The sequence below is a fragment of the Anser cygnoides genome, chromosome 4 (genome assembly GCF_040182565.1).
Source record: "Anser cygnoides isolate HZ-2024a breed goose chromosome 4, Taihu_goose_T2T_genome, whole genome shotgun sequence".
NCBI lineage: Eukaryota > Metazoa > Chordata > Aves > Anseriformes > Anatidae > Anser > Anser cygnoides.
Window position 1 is genome coordinate 51,819,762 of NC_089876.1, and position 13,154 is coordinate 51,832,915.

The 13,154-nt window shown below is 39.7% G+C and overlaps 1 protein-coding gene and 1 long non-coding RNA gene across 3 annotated transcripts; one reads left to right on the plus strand and one right to left on the minus strand.

The window, feature by feature from the left end:
* Nucleotides 1-399: 399 nt before the first annotated feature.
* LOC106032318 (uncharacterized) lies at nucleotides 400-6,083 on the minus strand. 2 transcript variants are annotated; one of them, XR_001204783.3, is made up of 4 exons: nucleotides 5,893-6,030; nucleotides 4,942-5,055; nucleotides 2,608-2,689; nucleotides 400-2,041 (listed from the first exon to the last, which is right to left on the minus strand). It is a non-coding gene; the product is annotated as an uncharacterized lncRNA (long non-coding RNA). The 2 variants fall into 2 exon arrangements; XR_007168132.2 differs by having other exon boundaries at nucleotides 401-2,041; nucleotides 5,963-6,083.
* Nucleotides 6,084-6,188: 105 nt separating this feature from the next.
* APELA (apelin receptor early endogenous ligand) lies at nucleotides 6,189-11,329 on the plus strand. Its single transcript, XM_048076205.2, has 3 exons — nucleotides 6,189-6,615; nucleotides 6,854-6,966; nucleotides 9,275-11,329. Exons 1-2 carry the CDS (start codon nucleotides 6,540-6,542, stop codon nucleotides 6,940-6,942), a joined length of 165 nt encoding a protein of 54 aa, XP_047932162.1. The 5' UTR covers nucleotides 6,189-6,539; the 3' UTR covers nucleotides 6,943-6,966; nucleotides 9,275-11,329.
* The last annotated feature ends 1,825 nt before the right edge of the window (nucleotides 11,330-13,154 follow it).

Below are 13,154 nucleotides of genomic sequence, written 5' to 3' on the forward strand. Positions count from 1 at the left end.
AGGGACAAACAACGTAGGAATTAAATATTTTCCTAAACAAAAGCTTTTGATTTTTTTGCCTTTGTTCTTTTCCATTTGTTGATGTTTTTTATTTGGATGTAAGCTTGGAATTCCTGCTTCTCAGCTTGCACGAAGGTTGGAAAAGTAAAAAATCATACATACCTTCTCTGCCTTTGCACTTCTTACCAGTTGTGTGAGCAAGAGAAAGGCTAACCTTCCTGACCACAGCAGATAAAAGAAACAAATCAGACAGGAAAATTATAAAAAGACCACAGTCTAGCTGGTGATGAAGGGCAAGACAGAGCAGCAATCTTTTTTCCAGGAGGCAAAGTTCAAAGGATTACACTAGAAAGGTCCAAACCCTCGTGGGAAAACTCATGCATAAAGTGCACATTTCCCCACAGCAGTGACTGGGGTTGCAGAGGGTTAATAGGAGATTAACGAAGACAACTATACAGAATAGTAAAACACCACAGCAGACCCCCTTATGGGAAGATGAGCTTTTTCCTCCTGCAGTGCTGCTTTATGTGACACCATATCCCTAATGATAAACTGCAGGCAACACAGAAAAATTCTACTGAAACTGCAAAGGAAATTTAGTATCCAAAGTCTGAAGTATAAACGTGCAAAGAGCTGGAGAGTCATTTGAAATTCTCCCTCAAGTAATTACTCATCTAATCACCATAGAAATTCACATTAAAGCATCTGGCTACTGGCTGCCCAGATTCAAAACAGAAGATCAATTATGTAGAAAACTATCTCCAGGAAATTAAATCTTTCTCTCTGAAAAACTTACTGAAATTTGTACAAGTAAATGGATACATTTTGATAAAAATCGTGATTTTCCAATTGCATGTGAACCTCTAAAACTTAAAGAGTTTTTAAGAGTTTAGAAAAAGAATATATCTACATTTCTGATTTTTTCGTAGCAAATATAAACACTAACGTATATTGAATACTGTAGTAAGCATCTCTCCTTCCTAAATGCATATGCTAGAAGCTGTAGCAGAAAGGTAACCTTGTTCTTCTTATTTACATGATCACTTATGAGAGTTTTCATTATAACATGAAAAATAGCTTTTTAAAGACTTCCCCTGCTGAATCCTAGGGCACGAAGGGTCCAAATAAGTAAGGCAGTTACATATTTGAATGTAAAATGGCAAATAAAAATTAATTACAGAACTTTGTGCTGTACAAGCATTGCATTTTTTCTTGAATACCATTAATTCAAGACAACATAAAAGTCTCCTTAAGTTAAAAAAAAGTTCTGAAATTATGACTAGTGCCAGAAAAGAATCTGACCGATCAGTTGCTGCTCAGGGCTGAAACAGAACATGTGGTCACTCTAGGTTGGATCAAAAGCACTGTTTCTTGAGAGTTCGCCTGTTCATTTTCCTGTTAAATATATATATATATATATTTCTGAGATGAATCTTAGAATCAAATTTGTTTGTTAAGCCTGGAAAGCAGCTGAAAAATAAATGTAACTTCAAGCTCATGTACATACATGTTTTCTTAAAGAAAAAAAAAAGGAAATCCACCAATGCAGCTCCATACGTAATTGATAAAAACATCATTTGTCTGGGAGGGCCTTCATGAGTATTCAGGTGCATGGCTAGTATTACTTTCACTGGATTAAATTAAATTGATTGCCTAGATATACACAATAGAAGTAAGAAAGACTGAAGTCTACCAGAGGATGTTCTTTTTTATTACTATTTTATTAATTCCAAATATGTCTTGTACTGCAGGAAAACCCAGAAGATCACAGACACAGCAAACTTTCTTCACAGTTTAAAACTAAAGAAAAGGTACTTTCTAAATTATGCATCTCTGCAATTTATGTGGAAAACCTCTCTCTCTCTCAAAAAAGAGAAGTTGGTTTAACCTAATCTGAGCCATCCTCCATTTCCTTTGCTTGAGCACATCTGTCTCCAGTGTCGGGTTACGGCCCCAACTGGTAAGCATTCCTTCTGCTTGATGAACAGCTCACACACCATCTCCTTCCGGAGCACTGGCATCCCCCAAGCAGGAAATGCAGCTGAGCACAAAAAGTCAGGGAAACTGTTTGTTGTTGTTGTTGTTGTTTTTCCCCCCAAGAAAAAGCATAAAATGCAAAAGAGAATGAATGAGTTTTAATTTCTGTGTAGGATTTAGTTTCCAAGCACAGGTTAAAATCACAACAGAAAGTGCATCATATTCTCATGAAATCATAATTCTCAAGCTGATGAATTTTGTCTAGAAAAAGTAGTCTTCACAATTACAGTCAAGAAAGGAGGCAAACACTATATGTGGCTTCTGATTCTACACCCTGGTCTGAAAAAAAAAAACCATACCAACTATCCTGTATATCAGTGGCTGGCACATAGGCCCAATAAAACCATGAGATAATAAACCCAATGACATTTGTGGAAAAAAAAAAAAAAAAGGCATTACAACTACTTAAACGACGTTTCAAAATTTATCCCTTTGAGCATTTCTTTGCCAACTTTTTTCCCCTCAAGCAGCAACTCTTTTTTTTTTTTTTTTTTTTTTGATGCATAGCTCATAAACTATCTAGAATTTACCCTAATGACATTTGTCACTGGACTTGATAATTTGGATTACCAAGTAATTTTAGAGTCGATGTTCTATCCTGATCTTGTCTGGTTAGTGGAATAATTCCTCAAGATCAGCAGGATAGATGAATCTGGGGAATACAAAGGTAGAAAATTTGATTAGAAACTCTGACATTAAATCTTATCTGAAAGCTCTAAGTCAAAATAAATAAGAATTTTCATTTTTATCATCAGTCTGCTGAGCATTCTGCATGTCTTTGCGTAGCACAGCAAGCACAATAGAGATTTACAATGATCGTTGTATTTTTATAGCATCTTTAGGATAGAAAGATATATTATTCCAAGCAGAGAAACTGAGATAGAGAGACTGAAAGCAGCGTTTCCATATATAATGATCAATTCCTGTACTTGATAAGCTTTATTTACTATTTTATCCTGATAATACTCAAAAGCCGTTCTCAAAGATTAGCAAGATGCATTATCCTTTCCTAGAGTATGTGGTTATGTGCCAGCCTTAAAAGGAAAGGTAGGATTCAGAAAAGGAGTCTAACTACCAGTCCAATTGGGAATGCTTATTAATCCCTTATTAGTCCTTACGAGGGAGTGCCCAGTTATCATTTTCTTCTGTTATCATCCAGCTTTGCCTATTGATTTTCCAGCTCCTTCCCACTATTTCATCTCTCAGTATAACTCTTGTCATATATACCACCTGTCCTCAGACATCTTTCTGTAAAAAAGTATCTACGTTCTATTGCTTTCCAATTTCGCCAAAAAAATTGACTTCAAAACATAACAGCACTTGCTCTCTCACTTAAATTAACACAAAAAAAATTATATTTGAGAAAATAATTTGATATTCACTTTTCCCTTATTTCTCCCAATCTTCTTAGAAATGGCACAATGATATCATTTTTTTTCCCAAAAAATAATAAATAGGCTGTAATTGTATGGAAAATGTCATGTAGAACACTGTACATACCGTTTGAATTGATAAAGTACCAAATATGAGCTACTGAAATGTGTCACGCAGTCTTAACTAAAAGACAATGGCCTACGTCTTGCTTCTGGTTAACATTTGATGTACAGGAAAGGCAGTCCTAAATTTTCCTTGTTGTAACTTTTGACATAATTTCTGGTAAGTACTGACTGTGTTTTTCACTTTCTGAAAGTAATCTGATAATTTGACTATTTTGATCCTACCAAAGCGCAGGGAGGGAATGCAGTGCCTGCTGGCAAAATAGCAGCAATATAGGTAATAAATGATTAAATCATCATCCCTTTGATATGTTTCTTCCAGATTACAGAAGAGAAGGGCAGCTTTTGGCTCAAAGAACTACCACTTCCAGTTCATAAAGCACCTCGAGCTTTCCTATATACTTTACATTGCCTTTCCTCTTAAGACAATTAAACAAAACAAAACAAACAAAACCCATCAACAACAACACAGATACAGAAAACAACAACAACAACAAAAACACAGGGCAGAAAAGGCTGAAATAATACATTGCTACATTTTGTCTGGTTGTCCTTTGCCTAATTTCAAGTAGTGGTATGCAATATGAACGTAAGTACCTGAAGGAAATCAAAAGAACAATTAATTCTAGAGTGAGACTATAATATATTTCAGAAATTGCTTCAGCAGGTAAGCATCCAAAAATCACTTCTAGCTCACATCAAAATTACAAGGAACCTGTGATTCACATGCTATAGTGACTTGGACTTTATTATTCAAATAAATCTCTGTAAGCTTTTGCACAGAGTAGCTGCAGAATGAATACCTCATACTATGCTAAGGTTAAAAAAAAAAAAAGTAAATATTGCACTTAAGTATCGTATCTTATTCAAATCCTTGTAAATGCTGTCTCCTCAGAATGTCTGTAAACTTCAACAAATACAGGTGTAGAAGAGGCCTAGACAGCCTGAGGGACTGGCAATGGTCTATGCATTCTTTTTACCCTTTTAACTATTTACAGAGTCCCTATCACTTTGAAGTGTTTACTACCTTTCACTTTAAGGTTATGAATCTGAATCTAATATAGCTCAATGGTGATTGAAAGTCATCATCATTTACAGGGCCGTATGAAAGAGGTGGTCAGCATGTCCTAATTTGTGGTGATGTGTCCCTAAAGGCAGCCCAGTGGAGTGAGGTTTAGGATATTGAGGATGCAACTCTGACTGTCACAAACTCCCTGTGTGACCCAAACACACTGCTTCTCCACTGTCTCAGTTCCCTCTCCACCACCTTTATATCTGAGACACAAACATTCTTTAGGACAATTCTGTCACTGGCACCATGGGATCCCGACTTCAGTAGAGAAATCAAGGCATAAATATTAATTAGAAGTTTGGTATAAAAGCCAGAGATTGGACAGAGACAACATACCAACTTGTATGGATGAACACTGGGAAGCATGTGCTGTTTATGACAGACCAATGTGATCAATAAGCAGAGGGTTTCCCTTGTTACTCTTCTGTCAGATACACCTTCCTCAGCAATCTTTTTAAAGACAATTTTAAATGATTATAAAATTTCAAAATAACATCTAATAACTATGTGCTCTATGTATTAAAGCTGCAAGTTGTCTTTTAGTCCATATACACATGCTTTACCTAGACAAATCGAGTAACCCAGCAATGACGTAAAACCCTGTAAGAGGAGGGACTAGAATTTGCTATTGAGTTAAACAGGCTTTTAAAGAAAATGGGAAACCCTACAATGAGGAAAAAAAATACTGGGGTACTTGAATTAAAAAGGAGATACTTCATTCTTTAGAACTTTAGACCACTTTAGATGATACTTTTCTACTAATAGTAGTTCATATGTGCAGAAATGTACTCAATCCTGTCTATTTCAAACCACAATCCTTTTCCCCAAAGGCACAAATTCTCATTTGCCACATCCGTGGGTGGTGTACCCTGCCAAGAAACCTGCAGGTTGAAAAAAAGAAACAAAAAAAAAAAAAAAAAAAAAAAAGGAACGGGTCAATTTGTCACTGACTCCAGTAAGTCACCAGATTTCAAACCCATCGCTTCTGTAAAACATTTTGTGAGGTTTGTCCATCTCCTCACGTCCATCTTCTCCTCAGGGTGCGTACCTGCACCGCCATCTTCTCACAGCACCTCTCGTCAGCGTAGGTTGTGAAAGTTAAAGCTAGCTATCCCTGTCATCTCATAAAAACATACCGCAAGGCGCAGGTGGGTTTATGTACACCTTAGGTCCTACCTAAGCTTCCCCCAACGTCGCTTTGTTGTGCCTGTCACACGGCAGCACCCCCCCCCCCTTTTACCCCACTCTGTGGAGAACAAAAAAACCACCGAACCCCCCCAAGCTCACAAATTAATTCCAGAATATTCTGAGCCTTTAGAAACGCTTGCTAGCACAAAAGGCTCCCATTAGCCTTAACTGCGAGCAGTTCCACTTCGAATGGGCGCCGCTTCGCAGCTACTTGAGGGCGGCGGGACTCAGCCCGGCCGTGCCCAGGCCGGGGACGCCCGTAAGGGTCGGGGGGCCCCGGGGGCCGCTTCCTGCCCCCGCCGGGGCTTTCAGCATGTGGGGACGGCATGGGCAATGCGAAGTTTAAACAGTTGCAAATGGAGGAGGGCAGAGCGGGTCTCGTTTTGCATATTTTTTTTCCATGCCTGGGTTGAATTTAAAGGGGAGCGGAGGCATTGTTCGGGAGGCTCCTTGCCCCGAACGCCTTGACGGGAGCTGGTGTTTACACGGGCTTTTCATCCCCGCATTGTTTGCTTATGGAAAATAAGGGGGAGTGACAGGAAAAAAAAAAAAGAGGAAAAAAGAAGAGGAGGGAAGCAAGGCAGAGGGAGGCACCGGCCGTCCCGTGTGGCCATTAACCCGGCTGGGGAGCGGGCTGCCCTGCGCTGTGTGAGACGGCCGGACGCAGGGCGCTGCTCTCCCTGTCCTCCGCTGCCCGGCGCCCCACCGGCACCCCCCGGCACCCCCCGGCACACGGGGCCGCGGGGATGAGGCTCCAGAGGCTGCTGTGCCTCGTCGTCGTCCTGCTGGCCAGCCTCCTGCGCGCCACCGGCCAGAGGCCAGGTAAGCAGCCCCTCGGCGCGTCCTCTCGCTCCTCTTCCCCTCGGTCCCCCCACGTCTTTCTGCCGGCCGGGGAGGCAGGTGCTGCTAACCCGCTCCAGGAGCCCGGCACCCCGAAAATAGCCGAGGCGATAAGGGGGCTGTGAGGGAGCGGGTCCCAGCCGGTGGGACGGGATAGGACGGGACGGGGCGCCCCTTTTGCAACGGGGGACCCCCGACTCTCTGCCTTCTTCTCCCGCAGCCAACGTGGCCCTGTGCAGGAAGCTCCACCGGCACGGCTGCTCCCACCGGCGGTTCATGCCGCTCCACTCCCGGGTGCCCTTCCCCTGAGCCCCCCGGCCGAGCTCGGGCAAGGTAAGGCGTGTGTGGTCGCTAGCACAGCCAGGCGCCGGCGGGGTGCAGGCACCGGCCCCGCCGCAGCACTTCTATGGAGAAACCGTGTGGGTTGTGGCCGGCGCTCGGCAGAGTAAGCGCGTTTGCTAATTGCACCTACGTTTCCAGACGCTTCAGGGCGCGTTTTTACTAACCAAACCACAGGCTTGGTTTCGTCTGGTCTCCGGGCTCGAGGGATTTGTGCCGAAAATAGGGCTTTGGCGAGGCGCGGGGTACGTGCGCTTCGCCCAAACCTGCTGGCGGGAGCCCAGCCCCGCCAGGGACGTGGCCTCGCAAGCCCTGAGCCCAGCACCAAGCACGGGTCTGTGAGGTAAACTGAGGCAAAACAGCCTTCAGGGAGGCACAGAGCGAGCCTGAGGGAGGCACAGCGAGCACTGGAGCCTGTGAGGTAAACTGAGGCATTACGGCCCCCAGGGAGGCGCAGAGCCCTGACTGGAGCAGGAGGCGGCTGGGCTTTCTAGCCACTGACTGCTGTCAGTAACATGAAGGTAGTGGCACTTACCCACTTCAAAGGGGACTGTAATTCTCGTCAGTGAAAGACTTTGAGATCCTCGGATGAAAGGCTATAGAAGTGCAAAACATTAATGCTTTATAGCTGATGAGGGCATATACATTCAAATAGTAAGTGCCTGTAGAAGCACACAGGTAGCATATGCAAATTGGCTAGGCATCAAAAGAAAACCGAGGCGCTCTTGCAATTTAAGGATGAATAAAACATGCAGTCAATAGTTTTGCATCTTGTAAACTCCTTATATATCAAAATAATGTAGCCCCAGGCTCGAGAGCATCATAAGTAACTGATGGCACAACCTGTGCTCTGTGGAGCCAAGATGTTTCGATTTACTAAGCAGTTAACAGTGAAAAGGAGACCGAAGTCAAACTTTTAACAATGCTACACCAAGAATCTTTGTCAATGCAGAAACTGCCTTGCTTAAAGAGCCTGTAGCCCTCCCGAAACAACCATTCAAAAAGGTACCATTCTACCGTATAGTGCTGTCCTATAAACACATGGAAAGTGCATATGGGATGTTAAACTGACAAATTTCAGAGACTCAAGAAAGTTTATCATATCTTAGGTTTAATCTCAGTCTTGCTGCAGACTAAGTGGCAGAACTACAAGTAGATAGGGATGTGTGAAGAGGATGCTTTACTACTGAATGCCCTGTCTCATTGTGCTCATTTCAACAAGAGGCAGATTAAATGAGATTCCCTCATCAGTTTAAATATAAATCTAAAAAGACGGATAATCAGATCAATTCACTTGGCATGCAGAAACTAAATGAGCTGAATGACAGGGACAGTGGAATTTAGGTTCAGGGATTTCTTGAATGACTTCTGAATGGCTTGCTTCAGTTTCTAAAAAGTAATTTAACCTCCCTTCTTGCAGTTCAACTGTCAGTAGTCTGGGGATTGTCTGCCTGGAGAACACTTACATTTTTTCTAATGTCCTCTGAAATGTTATATAATGCACTTTGTTTGAGACTGCATTAGTTGCATGATACATATGCACTTACACTGGAATTGTTTTCCCAAGAGAATATCAATCTAAAAGCTATTTTCATAGTTGTCTCCTTTTATGTAGGGAGCTGATTTCTTGTAACGAAAGTCAGTGATGAAGCGAAACAGTGTAGTTATTAATACGTAATATATTTTGTAGGCATTTAGTTAAAAGAGAATTCTGTTTTATAAAGTTGTTTAGAAATCCCTAAAGCTTGACTGGGGAGTAGGGGCTGACAGGCACCTGAACTAACTCGGTTAACTCCAGTCAGCATTGTGGGTGCTCAGCTTCTTTATCTTAAGCAGGATTTACCATCTACATTTACATTCCCTTCCAGTTTTAGTGCTAATTCAGCAAATATTTACATGCCTGGGTAACTTGACTCACTCAAGTAATCTTACTGATCTCAATGGAGTTGTACATATGGATAAAGCTATTTGCAGATGCAAACAGGGTGGACCCTTAATCCTGAATTTCAACAGGTAGTTGGAAACGTAGCAGCCTCGCTTTTTCACAACATTTGAAGTGATGAAGCGATTGAACTTGATTTTTCATCATTTACATACAGAAAAATTGGGACAAAAAGATGAAAAAAAACAAAAGCTTTTGGCTTAAGTTTCCCAGTTATGAGGAATTTCCTTAGATTTCAGCCATGCATTTCATAAATAATATATTGTATTTTGAATAAGATATTGGATTACTAAATCTCTCATTAATAGCTATTTCTTTTGCTTTCTTTTTTTCCCATCAATTTCATAATGGGCTTTTCAGTGTTTTGAAGGTGGAAGCTGCAACAACTAAACTGATAGAGAAGTAAGTACAGCTCAACAACAGCTGACCTGATACAGCCACAACAGTCCTGTTTTGAGGCAATCCATCTGAAATGAACATTTTCAACAGTCCTGTGTGTCACATTCTGCAAGACCTGGAACAAATGCCCATGACTCACATCCTAGAAGTGGGGGGAGGGAGAAATGGTGGTGATGGGAAGATGTACCTGAAACTTACCTGGTTGAAACATTTCATACAAATTCTTTGAATCTCATAATGATCGGTGGAAGTTAAAGACCAAATCAAACATCTGATACCTGAAATGGATTTCCCATGATCTTAAGAAGGCTCTGTCCAAGGGGGATTCTTCATGGTCTGTACTGTTAAGACTGAGAGAATTTGGACATGCTGTTGACCATGTCCAACTCAGGCTGTGCATGCAAGGCATTATTTAGTGCGATGTCAGACTTAAACAAAGAACTGCGAAAGTCCATTTTTAGTTAATAATTTCATATATTAATGATAAATATATATGTTTTAACACCTAACATTTCATCTTTATGGATTTATCGTAATAGTAATGTAGTATGTACTACTGTAATTGTATCAAAGTCAGCACCATGCTTCTGGTCCTACCAGCTTCGTGTATAGCAAGCAATACCCCAATGAAGAGTTGAAGGTATAAGAAGGTAAAGGGAGTATTATCTGTCATTCTGTAGATAGAGAATTGAAGCACACTGAGATAAGAGATTAGCCAAGGGTCACGCAAAACCTACTGCAAAACTGATAACTCAAATCTCCCACGTTAGGCCTTAAGGTCAAGCCCATCCTTCTGTCTAATGAGCTGTTACTGCAAAGCCTATCATTTGTTTTCTTAAACTGGTCCGTCAGACCAGAGAGCTAAAACAGATTTGAAAATTCAGTTAATGCAAATCTATTTGCTTCATAGTAGTCTTCCTAAAATACCCATGACAGTATTATAAATAGAGCATAAAAATAGACCATTGAAAAGAAACCTTTGTCTGGGCAACCCCAGTGTTCTGTAGTATGTTATTCCTGTAATTAAAATGAATGGAACATTTAGAACATAACACTACAATGAATGAGAACTTAAAGCAGAAAAACAGGCTGTTCTTTTCAGAAAGAGAGGTCAAGAATACACTTAGCTTTTATTTTTCTTTTTGTTTTTAAAAATAAACTGTTGACAACTTTTTATATCAACAGAAATTGCAAACTACATATAAAGCAAAATGAAGTCATACCCAGATTTAAGTCTTTAAATGTCAAAAGTTTTGTAAATAGAGGGAATTGTTATAAAGATGAGCGAAAATTAGCAGTGTAATGATTTAAATTCAGTATTAGAGTTCTGTCTCAAAAAACAATTTCTAATAAGTGAAAGTTTCAGCAATCTTGAAAATCAGGTAGCTGAAACTTTCCAATCAGTGTCCACATGTAACCCTTCATCTCTAAGAATTTGAAACCATAATCAGATTCAAACTTGCAAAACATGACAAAGTTTCAAATTTATTTTTATATTAAAAAAAAAGAGTTTATAATCACCCTCTTCTGGATTTTTGGAAAATCAAAATTAGCTATTTAACTTACCATTCATTTGTATCCACAGCTATCTCTGTTTAGAAATAAAGGCAAAGACTATGGAAAAGCAAGAAATCTCGAGAGTAACAGTTATGTCTTAAAAATGAGTATATGGATATAGTGTGGCACTGGATTTTTTATATAAGCATAATTATTCAATTAACTTTGAAGTCATAAAAAAGTATCTATCAGAGGGCTATATATGCATGTTCCTTTACAAATGTAAAAATAAATAAAAGTACCAAAGTGTCCTAAGAAGCCCGATGTCAGTCTCTACAAAATTATCTTAAACGCCTGTTCTTTTTAGACATGCTGATAACATTTTCTTTGAAACAGACATTGATGGTGATATTTGATAGATATGTTTATAAACCAGATAATTGATTGTATATTTTGTAAAAAATTATGCACTTCAAATAACAATGTCTCATTTTAAATAAACTACAACATTCTTCAGACGTCAAAGGTGATGCTTCTAAAGAAAACTGAAAGTTTGTCTAGTTTCACTGTAAATTCATATGGGATCAGTGTGTAAAACCTTTTCTTACTCAATTTCTGATAAATAGTACTTATTTATTGTAAGCATTTTTCTCACATTTTCTATCTTTCTAGAAGTACTAAATTCTGATACAAGCCATATAAAAAGAACTTATTTTAAAATAACTACTGTTTAATGTAATGACATGACACAGTACCGTAAGATTACAGTAGAATATAGACTGCATTGTCTCTATGTCTAAAGTAAGCAAGATTTTTAATTAGTTCAGAGTGCTGGGTCTTGAAATCTGAATGTTCTTACAAATTAAAGTAAAGGACCTTATTTCAGGACAAAAAGAGAGTCCAGAATTAGTCTGAAGAGTAGCAGTGATTTCTTCCTTTACAGGTCATATACTATAAATAAATTTCCAAGTGCTATGTGTCTTGCACAGTAGAATTAAGTGGCTAGTGGTGCTGCCACAGCACATTATTGTGTTGTCATTAATCTCAGTGGGAGCAGGGCTTCAAAGGACCTTGTTTTCAGCTGAGTCGGACTTGCCCTTGACTTTGTTGAAATTTTTGTATTTGATTTGTGCAATATAAGCTTAATCTGGTAAAATCGGTTTTACATGACACAGGGTGATTAGACGTATAAACATGCAGTATGTGGACATGGTGCTACAACACCTGAACTGATTGGATTCTCCATATGCACGTGTGGGTGTACGTTTAAAAGAAATTTGAGTACAAATTGCTGTCTGTTGAAAGTCAGAACTGAGGTTCACATGGATGTAATCTAATGATCAAAAGACCTGATCTGAAGTTATGTTCTGCCCTCAAATTCTCAAAGCCAAAATGCGAGTTTCTAAAACTCGGAACTAATTCCTTGTCTTACAGTTACATGGGAATAAAGAGATTTTTATTTGAAACTCAACTTCACTAAGTCTTTACATTATATTGGCTATTTTACCATGAAAAGTAAAATGATGTAACAGCAGGTCAACAGGAAATGAAGGTAAATGTAAGCCTGTTGTGAGAAACAGCAGATTAGTATGTTCCCAAAGGATAATAAACAATTCACCTCTTCCCTTTCCAGAATGGAAAAAAGGAAATTATAGAAGAATAAAGACTGGAAATATTTCCCTTACGCCACATACATATGCTATAAATACCTCCGTATCTGGACACGCAAAGCCATATTTTGTTAAGGGTCACGTAAGATTTTTATCAATGTCAATCGGGAGAAGCATTAGTATGGTAAATAAGTTCCAAGTGTCTGACTACCATCAGACAAGTGCAATTAGCATACTGATCTCTTACTGCTGTAGATGGCCTTTATCTTTCTTGCTAGCCATCAGCTTGCAAAATATTTGTGCAAAGTGGGAAACAACTCCAGCAGCCTGTCTTTAGTTAGCCGTGATGCCTAAAAGGCTAACAAATTCCAGTGCTGATGATGCTTTTTTATGTCTCCCAAGCCACCTCAAGGTCAGATCGTTGTCTACCCACATGCCTTTGTGCCTTGACACCACTTTCCTTTTTTCGATTAAGAATGACCTTCCATGGGGAAAGCCTGCTTGCTGTATATTTGAACAGAGCCTTAAAAGATGAGAATTCTGTTCAAGTCTTTTGGAGTCACTGATTTCCTTTGTGAGATGAGGTGTTTGCCAGAGTAATTTCCATGATGAGCTACTGAGAAACAAAACACAAACGCTGAGAGCCTTTCCCTTGCATATGATGTGCATTCACAAGAGATCCTCACCACGTCTCTTTGATGTATAGAAGGTATTTAGCCCATACCAGCAGCCCA

Excerpts from the sequence above, each read along its gene's own strand:
- APELA (XM_048076205.2), top strand. The coding sequence starts at position 6,540 with ATGAGGCTCCAGAGGCTGCTGTGCCTCGTCGTCGTCCTGCTGGCCAGC. Across the intron at positions 6,616-6,853 it reads CGCCACCGGCCAGAGGCCAG|CCAACGTGGCCCTGTGCAGG; the intron begins GTAAGCAGCCCC and ends CTTCTCCCGCAG.